Consider the following 16,752-nt stretch of genomic DNA (forward strand, 5'->3'; position numbering starts at 1 on the left):
TGCTGACCGGCCCTGGCACTGTAGGTCTCAGGAAAACGAGACCCAGGAAGTCGGGGGACGTCCCTGATCAACCAGGAGCCCGGCCACAAAGCAACCAAAGCAAGTGGTTGGTCCTTGAGCCTGTCAGTCCCTTCTGCCCAACATAAGCCTAAGCTCCAGGGTCAGGGCCTTGTCTAGCCAATACGTACCCTGAAACATACGCCCAAACACACCCCACCCAGGAGCCTGACGAACAGCAGGTAGATGAGGCTTTGAATGAGCAAGCACCTGAGTAAATGACCATAACACCACGGTGACCCGAGATCAGAGACACATCCCAGAACCGAGGCAGCTGAACGGCTGTTAACAATTTCTACCTAAGACTTCAGAAGTCTTCCCAGCCTAGTTTAGTTCTCAAAAACACTGCATTAAGCATCTCTATGCACAACATTTTAATTAATTCTTTGGGACAGATCCTCAGATATGAAATTGCCCTAAATTTCTACGATGGAAGAATGTTGCCTCTTGGAGAGGGACACCACACTGTCTCTATATCCAATGGCAGCAAAGATTTCAATCAGCACTGGGACAAGGTTAGGTGAAGAAGCCAAACGCAAAATTCTGATTATTCCAGGCGTAGACGTTATTGCCCTACATGTGTGAGTGTGCACGTGGTGTGTGTGTGTGTGTGTGTGTGTGTGTGCACACACGTGCATGCATGTGCCTGTACTACACAATCAAGAGAAGGGAAAAACAGAAAATATAAGCAGAAGAATGTATGTCCAAGACACTGGTGTTAGCAGACAAGAACTTTAAAATAATTATGATTTGTTTAAAAATAAGAGGAAAAGATAGACAAAACGAAAGAGACAGAGGAGAATGTTAAATACAGAATTGAAATACATATTAAAATATGAAATGGCCATCCTAGTATAAAAACCACAAAATGTGAAATTCAGGACTCACTAGATAAGATTTATAGGACAGAGCAGAAAACAGGATTTGTGACCCAAGAGACAGAGCAACAGAAAATACCCAAACTGTGGCACAGGAAGAGAGAAGGAATGAAAAAAAATAAGAGCATTAAAGCTCTGAGGGCCAGTCACCAGGACTACCCTCCCCCCAATTAGTCAGTCCAACCAGGGAAGGGAAGTGGGTAAGAAGAGCAATAATATAAAGAAATAAGTCCAGAATTTTCCAAAACAAGTGACATCTATCAACCAGAGAGCTAGCTTTAAATCTAAGACACAATAGACTAAATTTGGTTCCTAAATACTACAAAAATAGGCAAACATCTCGTGAGACAGAACAAATTAAAAAGGAGAGAAAGTAAAAATAAACTGTACAAGGAATGAAAATAGGGAATATAATTACAGAGATTTAAAACATAATGAGAAAACTAATAACAATTTTCCACCTCAAAAAACTGAAAACCTGGCTTAATATAATTAACCTAACTAGAGCTTAAAAAATAAATAATCTGATAACTACAAGAGCAATTAAATCAACAGTTTAAAAAGTCTCCCACAAATACCAGGTTATATAATATACACAAAATCTACTAAATGTTCAAAGAAGAGATCAATTTAATATAAATTCTTATAGAGAACATAAAATAGAGAATGCTCAACCTATTCCATGAAGTCAGTTTATTTTTGAAACTCAAATCAGACAAGGACTCTATGAGAAAGGAAAAAAAAATAGGCCAATCTCATTCATAAGCACAGTTGAAAAAAATCCTAAACCAAAAAAACCAGGAAGCCTAGTCCAACAGCTGTTTAGAAGATAGTGTTTAGTGACCCAGTAAGGTTCAACCCAGAATTCAAAAAAGATTTAACATTAATAAATCTATGAGTATTTATCCACATTAACAGGCATGGGTGAGGGGATCACATCAATTCCAATTGATGCAGAAAAATCATTTAATAAAGTTCAGAGGCCATTAATGACTTTAAAATTTTCTCAGACAACCAGAAGAGAACTTTCCACCAAAAGCCTACAGCAAGCATTGTTTCGGGTAGTGAAACATCAGCATCTTTCTTTTTAAAATAAGTAAACAAGGTAAGTATATTAATTATCACCACATCTGCACTGAACATGGTGTTGGGCGTCCTAGCCAGCACAACATGCTCAGTAAAACAAATAAATGATTACCAGAGGAGAGGGAAAGAAGCAAACTTCTCATTCATAGGTGATGTGATTGTGTACATTGAGCATGTCAAACTCACAGCCCGAGGGCCACATGCCTCATTTATTTGGCCTGTGTTAGCCTTTGACTTTGACATGCTTGGTGTACATAGAAAATCAAAGAATATACACAGAGTATGTTAAAATCAGAGTGAGAATTAAGCAAGAAACTAGATAGAAGACGAGCACACAAAAAATCAACAGCATTTTCTATACTAATCAAAAAGAAATCCGAACCCTAAAACAGACACCACAATGAGGGCCCAGCGGCAACATTACATTAAAAAATGATTAACGCTGAGAGACTACAGAGGGCCTAAGTAAGCATATGTAGAGAGCATATTCTTGAAGAGGAAGAGTCATACCATCAAAATGTCATTCTCTCAGACTCTGGCTGGGTCACTCAGTTAGAGCCTGATATGCAAGGTTGCAGGTTCAATCCCAGTCAGGGCGCATACAAGAACCAACCAATCTATAATAATAAAAGCAATATGCTAATTAGACCCAACATCCTTCTGGACAACTTTCCGGAAAAAAGCTGGGGCTGGGAGGAAGCCCGGGTCCCGGTGCCAGAGGGAAGCCCGTGCTGGCAGCCTGGGGAAGGAAGGCCTATTCTTGCACGAATTTCATGCATCAGGCCTCTAGTGAATGCATAAATAAGTGCAACAACAAGTCTCCCTCCCTCCCTCATTCCCTCCCTCCCTCCCTCCCTCCCTCACTCCCTCTCCTCCCTTTCAAATCAATAAATGAAAAAAAAATTTTAAAGATGTCATTCTCTCCACATCCATCTATAGATCCAAGTGCCTCCAATCAAAACAGAAAGGCCTTTCCCAAGAATTTGACAAGCAGATTCTGAAATCTGTTATGACCACAATGTGAGGACTTACCCCCGATGTTAAAAGGCCTACAGCTATGGTAATTAGTACAGTGCAGTATTAGTACAGAAACAGAACCATAAAGCAAAAGAATCATAAATTCAATTATGTTCAACTGTATGAAAATTAACAACTCCTGTCCATCTAAGACTATAAAGGAAAAGAAAAAGTAAGCCACCAGCTGGGACATCCCTGAAGCCTGTATAACTGACCAAGGAATAGGATCCAGAATATATAAATACTGCTATAAAGCAGCAAGAAATGGACCACCCAGGAGAAATATAGGCTTATGCACAGGCATTTTGCAGATGAGCAATCACGAATGGCAACATGAAAAGGTGCTCAACCTCCCTGGTAATCAGAGAACTGCATGCTAAGACCATAAGGAGACACTATCTACCCAAAGGTTGGCCACTGGTAAGTAACTCCAAGTCTTGGTAAGCATGCCCATCAGCCCCCAGGAGCCTCATCTGCTTCGCCCATTCTTACTGAACGGTATTGTCTTGTAACACGACAGTGCAATGACTGTGCCCCGCGTGTGCAGACCCCCAGGAGAAACTGTGACAGGTGTGCACAGGAGCAGCGTACAGAGCGACCACAGATGCAGGGGTGACAGCCAAAGCCGGGGACAATTCAAGTGCCAGCGACAGGAGAACAGAGAAGTGCAGACGCCAGGGGTGTACAGCCGTACGATGACTGCTATGATGTGCAATGAGCTCCATGCAGCAACGCGGGTGAAATTCAGAAACTTCATTCTGAGGAAGAAACCCGGTCTCAGGATACCAGACAGCACACTATCCTTTTAGAGCTCCCAACAAGGCCCGCTAAAGGAGATCCTGTGAGGAGCAGGTAGATGGTCAAGCCGGACACCACTGAAAAGCAAGAGAATGATAAACAGAAAATCCCACACACTGATGACCGTGGGGTGGGGAGGGGGCGGGAGAGGGGGCCGAGGGAGGGGGCAGGGGAGGGTACACAGGTGAAGTCCACGGGACTGCTGATGGGAATGTCTTACGGCCATACTAAGTTGACAGGGTCCTGACTATCATTTTATTTTATAATTTACCCATAACTCATATGCTTTAGTGTGCATCAAACAACATGATTTTAAAAAGAAAGAAAGGAGAGAGAGAGAGAGAGAGAGAGAGAGAGAGAGAGAGAGAAAAGAAGGAAGGGAGAAGAAAAAGGAGAAACTGCATCAGGAGAATAGGGAAGACCAAGTTAACACAGTAAATACCACTGAGGTGGAATTCCATCGGGAGGAACACGGATGTAGCCTGGACATGTCACGTGACGATTGGTAAACAGCAACGGAACTTTACCCGGGGCTGATTCTTATGCTGAGAGAAACTTTTAAAATTTCAAGCGATCATCTGAGATTGAAAAAGGGGTTGGTCTCACCACCATACCGTGGGTGGATAAACCTTTACATGTAAACCAAGACCTTGTAGGTTAATGCATGTGCCTGTGTATTTCCTCAGCACCTCGAGATGTGGTGCCACTGAAGGGATGTGGGCATTTCCATACAACAAAAGTCACACCGCTCACGTGGAAGCATTTGGGGACCAGCATGGCTTTTACGGCCATCTGCATCCCTTACACGCCCGTGGACACCCGTGAGAGCCGTCCGCATGGCCATGGACACCCATTCTCATTTCCTCAGGTGTGTGCATGGCGGTGGGAGATGTACCACACCTATCACCCCCCCTGGAGCACCACTGGAGGCACAGGAGGGTCCCTGTTGGCCGTGAGAAGAAAAGACCCATTTTCCCATCTTTTAAATGCTTCCCACCACTTCTGCCACTTCCACCACTGGTACAAACTTCTCCACAAAAATCTGATTAAATCTCTCTAGACTTCCCCACAAAGCTCCACCAGAGAATTTATCACTATTTCTGCTTAGAGTTGGAAACGAGAAAAAAACAAAGAACAAGTCAGTGTATGAATCCAATTCCATATGAAAACATTTAAAATACATTAGATTTTTGGTCAAGATGAAAGACACACACAAAAAAATCTAGCAATCTATTCTAATTGGGTTCCCATGGTAACTGTACAATTGGGTTTTTCAATATAACATCCCCAAGGCCCCATGCACACTTGTAAAATAGACTTCAAACAGCCTGGGTTGTTTTCCCATTACAGCACTCCCAGGAAGATCAATTACGACACCCCCCTGCCCTGGCCATTAGTGGCAGGAGGCGTTAGCACCACTGGCCGTATTAGCAGCAGTCACAGAAGGAAACACCACATATCATGATAATTATATCAAACGAATCATACACTTCAGAGCCATCAAACCTGTTCTGGGTAATAAACTGGTCCTGGTGCTGTCACAGAATCACATGGAGGAGAGGGGTGGACTCGAGCCCTACCGCACGCCACACCAGTGTGCCTCTCATCGATTCCAAGGGTACACAGAATCAATCATTAATAATTACATTATGAGATGACCCTCAAGGTTAATCATATTCTTAGAGACTCTCGCTATGGAATTAAACAACAAACATAGCCGTGCTGGTAAATAAATAAGTAAAACGGGACTGGGAATGCAAATCCGCCTTCTCAATATTAATGGCACGCTGGGGACCCGAGCTGCTCCTGCACTGCCCAGCCTCCCTGCCACAGGTGGGCCCGAGGCAGGTTCCAGGGCCCCGGCGCTGTGGGCACAGAGGGCGGCAGGAATGGCAACATCCTTAGGTAAAGGTAACAAGCTACGTGTCTGCAACAATCCTAGAAATCCCTACATGCCTGATGCGTGCCGCGGGCCTACTGACCTGGAGGCTGGGGCAGAGGTGAACGCAGCACCCTCCTACTTCCACATGTCCCCCGTCACTGCCACGGATGTAATGCAGGCCAGTTTGGGACAAATGCGGGCCAGCAGCTTCCTATGAGAAATGTCTAGGTCCCCAACTCAACGGAGACCTCCAGAAGTTCTCCGACATCTTAGCATGAAGCAGCAAACGGCACGGTCCTTAGGGCTGTAGTTGGTGTCCAGTGAGATGACCACATGCCGCTCCTTGGTCCAGGCAGGATGGAGACTGAACTGACAGCCCTCAAGAAAAAAGTCAACCCATGAAAACATCCCAACCCAAACGTCTAGACGGGCTCCCTAGCCCCTGCCTGAGCTCAGTCCTGCGCTGGTCTCTCCTCTCACCTCGCCTTTTCCCATCAGGCCTGGGTGCACTCGAGCGCGTCCACTGGCTCCAGAACAGCACCTGGCCTGGCCGCCGTCCGGGGCCCTCTAGGAGTCTCTTGCCTGGCCTGCTGCCTCCCTTTCCTGCCACCCTGGGGCCAATGACTCGGCTTGCTGCTCAGAGAGTCCTCAGCAAGTTGTGTGGCAGCCTTCGCTGGGCCCCCCATCCAGTACAAGCCCCCACCAGGCCCTGGAGAGCTTCGAGCGGGGGCTTCCTGCGGCGAGAGATGGAGGCGCACAAGTAGAGCGGAAACTCGGTGGGAGTGGGATGGGCCCCCGGGGAGGGGACATTCTGGGACTGAAGAGGCTGCTGGAGGAGCTGAGAAGCGGGAGGACTGGGAGAGACACCGGGGCGGAGCTGGTGTGGGCTCCCCATGGAGGTGAGGGGCTCCGAGAAGGCCCCTCCCCACTCTCTCGCAGAGCACAGCACGATGCACAGGCTTCCAGAGAACGTGCCGGACGGAGGTGGGGAACGGCTGAAGCGAGTCAGGATGAGTCTCTGAGGCTCATTCCATCTGGGACCTGGCGGGTAGGAGGTTTCCCTGGGGCAGTTCTAGACCCGGCCTTCGGCGGAAGGAGGGGGAGCGAGAAGCCGCTGACTCTGTCCCTCACCCATGTCCCGGGTGCCCCGTGTCCACGTCCGGGGCCTCCCTGTGATGCACCGTGTGCTTGGTCGGGAGCAGGTTAGCGTCCCCAGGAGGCTTGTCCAGTGCCCTCAGGGGCAGAGGTGGGAAGCGGCTGCATGGACAAGCGAGGCCAAAGCAACTGAGGCCACTGAGGCTGCAGCCGGCGGTGGAGGGTATGAGATGTGAAGACTCACCGTCTAAATCTAGAGGTCACGTGCACGTTGTTCTGTACCCCAAGGGGCAGCCCCAAGTCTGAGAGGTGAACGGAAGTGGCCTGGCCCAACGCGGAGAACGTGCCCCTTCCCAGCGGCTTCCAGAAGGTGACCCTGAAGAAGGTGTCCGGGGGCCCGTGTCCTGTCACCGGGGGCCCGTGTCCTGCCGCCGGGTCACACAGAATCAAGTGCAGGCACTAACGAGCACCCAGCAGCCAACCCGGATCAGGAACGCGCAGCCGTGATCCGGGTTCCCCATGCGTCATCAGGAGTTTCCACGGGACGCGAGGCACACGCTTCAATGCGGAAATTCTAGAACACCTCTTTAGGGCAACAGAAAAGAGTATTTATTTAACGTCCCAGAATCCATCCTGCTTTAGTTGCTGTGATACTCAACGGACAGGAGTAAACGCATGTTGGGCCCAAAGAAGAAACCTCAACACGCAGAGGAGAAAAGTCGCCGAGGAAACGAGAGGCACGACCTGTGCGGGCCTCTCTGGGGTGACAAGCAGAGCAGGGACGGCCACGAGCCCAGCAAGGTGACCTCAGTCCAGAGGGAAATGAAACAAGACTCCGGGAGATGCTCTAATCACACCAGCGGCAGAAATAAACAATTTTTTTTAAAAGTTAAGAGGAAGTCTTTAAGCCTATACTTTTGCAGGGAATAAAACCCTCAACGAATTATGACTCCATCTCCTGTGGATTCAAGCTAACAGTAGGGGGACAGGGAGGTGTCACGGAGGTCCCTGGAATCAGAGTGTCTGAGTAACAAAGCCCCCCGGCCCCCCGGGCCCTATTTTAGCACCTAAAGGCCCACGTCCGGGTGAACTGCTGGCACCATGGCGGACAAGAACGTGGGCGATGGTGTGGGAACGCCGCCATCAGCAAACACGCCTGGAGCTCAGCGCATCCATCTGCCTCGACAGCCCCTCTGATGCTAAGACAAGGCTGACAGAAACAAATTCTTCTGCACAATAAAGAATAGCACACCTGGGCTTTCCCTGGGATCGCTGGCTAAACTCAGTAACTTTGGGAAATACATCATTTCTTTTCTTCGCCCAGCCTTCTAGGAAGTCCCGCTGGAGTGTGGACGCCTCACTCATAAGAGCAGCTGCAAACACTGAGGACGCCTCGATTAGGTGTCGAGCTAGGACACCATGCGCACCCTCCTCTGATTCCGTCATCCCACACCCGCACGCCCTTGAGCTAGGTGACAGGGTCAGGGCACCGGGACTTGGAAGCTCACTTCTCAGGGCCTTTGCCGAGTCTGGCTTTGACCACCGCTGGAGTGTACAAAGGTCTGCAAAGCCAGTGGCCTACACGTGCCTTTTCCTTGACCCCAGTCCAGGTCAGTGGGGACTCGGGCCAACATCAGACCATGACCACCCACACCCATTCGGCTGGCACTCAGGATGCTCCACCTCCTTCCTCTGGCACCCACCCTCACCGAGACGCGCCCCCCTCAAACAAGGAGGCGTGTCCATGAAGGGCAAGGCCACAGGTCCGGTCTCGCACCACCGAGGCCTCACTGCGCCCAGCCCTCCACTGGAGTGGCCCGTCCTCAGCCCCCTCAAGCAGGGCCCCCGTGGGGGCACTGCTCTCCCCAAGATGCCAGGGATGATGCCTGGTCACACTGGTGTTAGAAAATGTACCGGGCACAGCGATGCGTTTATCTTTGCCACATCTTGCCCCAGAAGGACCTCCAGCAGCTTCCCGTGTCACCGTGACAGACGCAGCCTGGCGTGATGGGTGGTTAAAAGCCTGCACGAGGCTACAAATCCACCTGGCTGGGCTCAGAGCCCGCCTCCTGTCCCCGTGGGCCACGCAGGTCACTCACGCTCCCAGGGCTAGTCTCCTCCCAGGCTGAACCGAGATGCTAACGGTGTCTATGTCGCCGGGGGGCGGAGGGTGAGGACGTGGTAAGTCGGTCTGTGCGAGCACCCAGCACAGGAAGCCTTCAGTGTTGCTATGAGCAATATCATTATCACACCGGCCAGAATCTTCTGGAGCTTGAGTAACTCTACCAGGCCCAACCATTATATGAAGGTAAAGAGATACCCCCACATAAGACCATTGACACACACACACACACACACACACACACACACACAACTATCGTAGAGGTTCTAGTCTTGACAAAGCCTACTTGATGGACCACGCAACCCCCACACGGTGGTGTGAGCAGTCACACATGGGGGAATGCTGTCAGCACGCGGTGTCACTGCTGGTTCGTGGCCACTGCCAGTGTCAGATTCTGTGTGTGGTCCTTTGGGAAGTTCTTTCAATTTAACAGACGGTTAACGTCAAGCCTTCCAGAGGCAGGGGCTGGGGGCTGTCAGCGACTGGCAGTGCCCACTGGGAAACGCGACGAAGCCCGCTTGCTGGTTCTAAGCCCAGGCCCCGTAAGCTTGTCAGCGGCCTGGCATACCTGAGCGCTCGGAACAGTGTCACCTGAGCGGAAAGCACTTTGGCATCTCTCAGTAATGTCCATTGTACAGAACAGACACCGCAGAGAAACCACTTCCTTAGACACAAAGGGTATTTTAGAAACCCAGCGAGTTAGCACTGAGCTACGTCACGCTCCGGACCAAACAGAGGTCCGTGAGCCCCTGGAATCAGACACGCGGGAGGTGGAAGCAGTAGCCGGGACCCCATCTCTACTCCTCCTGCCTCCACCAAACAGTTTTGTGACTCTGAACTAACAACGTCACTGATGATTATTCAGAACTCGCCCTGTGCCGAGTCTGGTCTGATCACCAGATGTGCTCCCTCCCGGTAGTCCACGGCAGCTTATGAATGGTGGTGTCATCTGTCTTATTTTTGGAGAAACCAAGGCCTGGAAAGATTAAGTGACTTTACTCAAGGTCACAGATAGTAACTAGTGGAACCAGGTCCAAACTTAAGCTCTGTTCCTAGAGCCTGCACTCTTAACCCCGTGTTATCTGTCCCAAATGAGGGTGTGGGTTATGTGTAAATCTGTAAAATGATGCCGACGGGACTGGAGGGAAACAAGGATGTTGATTGGACCAGAGGGAGACAAAGATGCTGACTGAACTGGAGGGAGACAAGGATTCTGATTGGACCAGAGGGAGACAAGGATTCTGATTGGACCGGAGGGAGACAAGGATGCTGATTGGACCAGAGGGAAACAAGGATGCTGACTGAACTGGAGGGAGACAAGGATTCTGATTGGACCAGAGGGAGACAAGGATGCTGATTGGACCAGAGGGAAACAACGATGCTGACTGAACTGGAGGGAGACAAGGATTCTGATTGGACCAGAGGGAGACAAAGATGCTGACTGAACTGGAGGGAGACAAGGATTCTGATTGGACCAGAGGGAGACAAGGATGCTGATTGGACCAGAGGGAAACAAGGATGCTGACTGAACTGGAGGGAGACAAGGATTCTGATTGGACCAGAGGGAGACAAGGATGCTGATTGGACCAGAGGGAAACAACGATGCTGACTGAACTGGAGGGAGACAAGGATTCTGATTGGACCAGAGGGAGACAAGGATGCTGATTGGACCAGAGGGAAACAACGATGCTGACTGAACTGGAGGGAGACAAGGATTCTGATTGGACCAGAGGGAGACAAGGATGCTGATTGGACCGGAGGGAAACAAGGATGCTGACTGAACTGGAGGGAAACAAGGATTCTGATTGGTTCCTCACCTTTTTCCAATTACAATTTCATCCTTTTTACAGGACTGTGGTTCCAAATTAAGATTTCTATCCAGACAGTAATTCATACATCAGAAACTATTCATTTCTTATTCCACGTGCTTATACTTGTCCAGGTAGACAGAATACGTAAGTATGATCACCTCCATACAACAGATGACGCAGCTGGGGGTTTAGCAGTTGCCCAAAGTCACCCAACTAGGAAACGGCACCTCCCCTCCCACCTCTGGCCTTCATACACTAAAAACTCAACTCAGTCCCACAAAAGTGCATTCAGGTGTGTAGCTGAACGTTAACCCTCACCTCAGACCATGCAAATGTGTCTACCCAGAGCGAGAGGGAAAAGGAAAGATGGGGGTGAGATCCGATGTGGCTGTCCAAGCCTAACCTGCATTCGCCAACCTCACGCCCAAGTTTTGGTAACATCTGCATCTTCTGTCAGAACCACAAGCCCAGAAACCGTAACGCTGTGATAACATGTTCGGCTTGCAATTTGAAGAGATTCACACGTCCCCGAGGAGTTACAAAACCACGCACCTAGATGCACAGGCACAGGCACCCGAGAACGCCGCCTGCGGATGGATCCCTCTGGAAGGGGAGCTGGGGCCCGTCGGGTGGAGAGCACTACCTCCGGGCCACGCTAGGCTCCCTGCAGGTGCTCCAACGTTAGGGCTTGCTAGACCCTCCTGGGGAGGTGGCAGAGATTCAGGGCCCCAGCTCCTGATCCGGCAGGTCTGCCAATAACCTATGTTTTCCAGCAGCGCCCTGGGAATTCTGACGCCAGCAGGGCGCGGACGCCGCTCCCCTATGCTCATGGCCACACCACGCCGAGGAGAGCGACAGGTCCCCTGTTCCAGGGGTGGCTCTCACGAATGACACCAGAGACGGTCAACATCTGAAAGTGGTCCCTACGTTCAGTCCTTTTGACTGGGGAGTCAGCTGTAGCTAAAAGTTTTCAAAGAAATTACAAATACCTACCACGTACGTATTGCATTTCCACATTGAAATGTCCAATCCCCTTTGTTGCCTGAGACTCAGCTCCCTCTCTTCCCCCATCTCCATACCTCTGAGCAGGCGGTGCCGGAATTGCCCAATCTGTCCATAAGGCAAGAGTTGCTTAAACTACTATCCATACGACTCAATTTGTCAGTAAAAACTGCCACCAGCGCTGTGCTTGCAGAAAAATGCCCATAAATGCATTATTGCGACGGGCAGATCGATGTCTATCATAAAAACAAATAGATTTAACAAGAGCCTGCTTTTCCGAGCGCTGCCATTGGTGGACTGCACATTCCGGCTGGCCCTGGACTTCTGGGAATGGGCCATAGCGCCGGGGTTGGATACTCCGCTGACTTCACAAGTGATACGGGCAGGAAATTATTCTAACAAGAAAATTTTCCAAGGAGTAAAGTGAACACCGTAGGCACTGAGCGCTCTCGCACAGTTCCTTTCGCGGTGACACAGGTACACACACGAAAATAAATGCGACAGCCGTCAGGAAATGTGTCTGTCGAATCTGTAACTGGTTTTACCGCAGCTGCATCACAGGCCACAGGAGTTTCTCCCAGGTGGGCGGGAGGGGACAGGAGGCCTCCACCCTCCCTGGAGACGCCCACTCCTCTGGCAAGCCCCCAATCTAAAAGAAAGCAACTTGTGGTACAAAAAAAAAAACCAAACAACCCCACAAATTTCAGCATTGCACCCATGGGCGAGGGCATGACCGCTATGCCTGCGGCCCCGGGGCCAGGCTATTGAGCTGTTTGCCTGGAGCAGACAGGAGGGTGGCTGCCCCAGACTGGAGTCACTTCCAGGGACGGTGCACTTTGGCAAGACACTGCTTGTGACAGATTTACACGTGAGCCAGGGCAGCCCAGACCACTCGGATCCCTTCAAAGGTTATAAAAGGCCACAAAAATGATTCATTCCTCTCCTTAGACAGTTCACTTTAACAGCCATATAAAGGAGCAGGTACTCACTGTATTCCATACATTCATTATGGGGTTTCCCCAAACCCTATGGCCCTCCTATAGAAGCTTTCTATCACTGTTACCTTTCCTAAGTCAAGAAACCTAGACTCTTTCGCTCCACTGACCAACAGATACCGGGCAGTTACCCGAACGTCGCAGAACATACATCCCACAGGACTTGTCTACAACACTGAGTCTCCCTGTGCCCAGACAGGCCTCCAGAACTAGCAGAATGAGGACAACGATCAACCAAGGGAACCAGCCTCCTGAATGCACCCCTTGCAGATGAACCACACACTCACTTCACACCAAGAACGGGGTGTGGGGTGGCTCATTTATCGCGTGTATACATGAAAACACCGGCACACGGTCCACTCCCACTCAGTGGTAATACTGTCGTTTATGTGTCTGACTGTATCATCCTTCAGGTTGTCTTTAAATCATATTCTATGATAACACCCCATCTCTTTCAGAAAGTAGCTGAGTCAGAAGCTCCCATCCCCGTAAACAGAGTCGGGGGGACTGTGACAGAGGCCCACGGAGTTCAAGGCCTCCCGGAGCCCAGAGCCCAGTGTGCCCACCTGCAGTGAGCAGAGACACACACAGGAAGTCGGGACCCTCAGGGTTCGTGCACTTAGAGGAGGAAGTCTACGCCAGGCAAGGGCGTCAGGCGGGGTCAGGGTGACCTGACAGGTGGGAGCAGATGACCACAGGAAGATGACCTGACAGGTGGGAGCAGACGACCACAGGAAAGAGTTCAGAAAGTGTGCTTCTGCTTCCTTTCCTTTTCTACGCAGGAGAAAAGACCCGCAACTGGAAAAGGGCATCGGTGCCCCCAAAAGGAAGTTGGAACAGGACAATCTGGGTGGTTTGAATCACTGGCTTCTAAATCTCCCCTGTACGGCAAGAGAAATGAAACATAGTGTGGTAAGTGTATGTTATTAAGAAACACTGAGAACAGTACGCTGTGCTGGGTTCCTGAGAAGGCTGGAGGAGAAACGGCGGGAACGCCCACAGGGCCGGTTCTTCCGCAGGCCTGGCCTCCCTCCTTCCGTCTGCAGGACGGACAGGCGTGCGGGGAACCTGGGACAGGGGCCCAAGTGGAAGACCAGGCCCAGTGAGGCCAGTCAGGCCCAAAACAGAGAGAACAAGGAAGGTCTGAGGATCCCAGCAGCGGAACAGGAGCAGCGAGGCGCTACCTGGGTCTGCTGGGCTCTGCAGGCAAAGCCTTTTAATGCAGTGTCTAAGGCAGCGGTTCTCAACCTGGGGGTCGCGACCCCTTTGGGGGTTGAACGACCCTCTCACAGGGGTCGTCTAAGACCATCGGAAAACACATATATAATTACGTATTGTTTTTGTGATTAATCACTATGCTTTAATGATGTTCAATGTGTAACAATGAAAGTACATCCTGCCTATCAGATATTTACATGAGGATTTATAACAGTAGCAAAATTACAGTTATGAAGTAGCAACAAAAATAATTTTATGGTTGGGGGTCACCACAATAGGAGGAACTGTATTAAAGGGTCGTGGCATTAGGAAGGTTGAGAACCACTGGTAATGAGAGTGAAACCCAGCTCCTAACACAGGCCTTTGCTCATGAAAGAACATGCACGCAGTGGGTGAGGAGACCGTGCCCAGGCCTGGTCCACCCAGCCCCACGGTCACAGGCGCAGCCCTACTGCTCAGTCCTCACCAAGAGCAGAGCCAGGAAGCAAGGCCGCAGGGCAGGGCAGGGCAGGCCAGCCCTCTGCTGCTTGCAGATCCCGGGCCTTAGCAAGTGTGGGCCTGGTGTGAACTGCCGCACGGGCAATGCCATGTGGGTTACCCCAGGACCGCCCACCCCCACACCCCACTGGGCCATCGGCTGCTTTGTATCTTTCTCACCTCCCTGCGCGTCTAATCCAGGGGTGGGGAGCGTCCCGCCCGGCCAGGCACTAGGAGTGAGTTAATTAAATGTTCGACCAAACGGAGCAGGCTAGTTTTTAAGCTGATCATTCTGTATGGCCCGTGGATGATGCTATAAATATCCCAAAGCCCTTGGCAGAGAAAAGGTTCCCACCCCTGGTCTAGCCCATGGCGGACTCGGGAGGACACCAAACCATCTCCCGTCTTGTCTGGGGATGGGGAGGGGAAGCCTTGCTCAGAGACGCCACGGGTTCCACGTGAATAACCAGGCCAGTTCTTCGCTCTTTGCCTTCAACAGCTTCGCCTTCTACCTCCACCAGCTGTGGCCCCTCTCGGGTAACGGTCCACCCAACCAGGCAAAAGCTGTGCTCGCCCACACAAACTGTGCTCCCTACCAGGACAGAAAACCGCCTCCTGGGCCAAGGCCTCGAGAGGGAACCCCCCGAGATCCGGACAGTTAGGAGCCCGGCGTGGGGGGTGCGAGGGTAGGGCTGCTCTCCTGCATTATCCCCACTTGGGGATGATGGGCCGGTGCCGATGGCTCTCAGGCCACCTGTCACTCCAGGTGCCCATGGAGGCTATGGGGTGTGATGTATACAAACCCAGCAGCTAACGGGGACCCCACCTGGTCCTCCTCTCCACCTGCCTCACACAAGACAGGACTGGAAGTCTGCACAAGGAGAGGCCCGAGGAGGGGCTTCTGGAAGCTTCCTGGGAGCTAAAGGGGAGCGGAGGCCCGCTGGCGCTGGTGAGCAGGGCAGGAGGGTGGGCAGTGCTGGCGTGAAGGTGTTGCCACCTGGAGGTCGGGCAGGGATGGCCAGGTGCCCACACCAAGCCTCGGTCACTGCAGTGCGACCTGGTCCTGGACACCAGGGCAAACCGGGCACACGTGTGCACCCCTGAGCACACTTGGACACACCTGAGCCTACCTGGGCCCCTGTGTGTGGGTGGGGGGCAGGGCGGGCTCCACCGGGACAGTGAGATGAGGGAGCCTGTAGGCCACTCAGGGCTGAGCTGTCCCACGGGCTGCAGACGCCCGCCCTCCTCTGGGCGAGCCCTGAACGTGGGCAGGAGGGAGGCAGCCGGACACTCACCGCGAAGCCCAAAGCGCCGACGTGAGCAGCTGGAGTACAGGGGAGCAAGGTGGTCTGGGCGCCAGGGCTGCCTGGGCAAGTCCGGGCGCGGGGGCGGGGCAGGGGCGGGGCAGGGGCGGGGCCTGCAGTCGCGGGAAGGGGACGCAGGCGCTCGGGGGCGGGGCCGGGCTGTTCTAGGGGGCGGGGCTCAGGGGGCGGGGCCTGGGCTTGCGGGAAGTGGGGCGCGCGGGGGCGGGGCCGGAACGCGCTCGGGGGCGGGACTCAGGGCGGGGCGGGGCCTGGACGGAGGAACACGAGGCGCAGGCAGGGGCGGGGCCGAGCGCGGGCACCGCCTCCCCGCCCTGAGCGCCGCGGGGTCGGAGCATGCGCATTGCGGCGCCGGGCTGACTCCGCTCTGCGCAGCCTCACAGAGGAAAATAACAACAAAATTGAGTCAGGATGCCTGCAGGTGCCCTGAGGAGGGTGTTGTGGGGCAGTTCACAGTTAATGCATGAACAGTACTTTTAATCTGGATAGTATTTTAACATGAACCCCTGAGCTATTAATAAAGAGAGGCTAGCTGGTGATCGCCCCTGATCCAGGGGCAGGACAGAAGGCAGTTTGGTGATCCAGTGGCTAGCGAGGTGGATGATGTGATGTCCCGGGGTGAGTGAGGAAGGGAGAGGAGAGGGTGGCATCCAGGTGAGGCGCCTGGGCCTGGCCCTGCTGCGGGGACCCAGTTGCCCTCGGTGGGGAGATTGAAGGACCCTGCAGATGCCCTCACAAGGGGTTCCAGGCTCAGCAGCCAAGGTGAGGTCTCAGAGCCCCACCCTGGCCCCAGGACTAGACCTGCTAAAGCCTGAGACTGAGCTGTGGTGTCTCGGACTCTCCAGTGAGCAGAACTGAAACCCACACTTCCGGCACTTCCTGGCACATTCTTCCCTCCTCGGTGATAATTTCCAAAAACTCAAGTCTTTTTCTCAAAGCTCCCCCATGCCTTGTCCCCGGTCCCATCCCACCACACACTCCCCCACCAGGTG

The 16,752-nt window shown here is 52.1% G+C and overlaps 1 protein-coding gene across 2 annotated transcripts in view; it reads right to left on the reverse strand.

Moving 5' to 3' along the window:
- MGMT (O-6-methylguanine-DNA methyltransferase) overlaps window positions 1-15,831 on the reverse strand; it is a 157,372-nt gene extending 141,541 nt beyond the window's left edge. The window contains exon 1 of one of the 2 annotated variants that reach the window (XM_059661715.1): window positions 2,532-2,555. In XM_059661715.1, coding sequence (XP_059517698.1) covers window positions 2,532-2,534 — 3 coding nt within the window. In that variant the 5' untranslated portion in view covers window positions 2,535-2,555. Of the gene's footprint in view, window positions 1-2,531; window positions 2,556-15,733 lie in introns of those variants that run through there. The other variant, XM_059661716.1, reaches the window with a different exon arrangement.
- Window positions 15,832-16,752: the final 921 nt, after the last annotated feature.

This window comes from Myotis daubentonii, chromosome 13 (assembly GCF_963259705.1).
Source record: "Myotis daubentonii chromosome 13, mMyoDau2.1, whole genome shotgun sequence".
Taxonomy (NCBI): Eukaryota; Metazoa; Chordata; class Mammalia; order Chiroptera; family Vespertilionidae; genus Myotis; species Myotis daubentonii.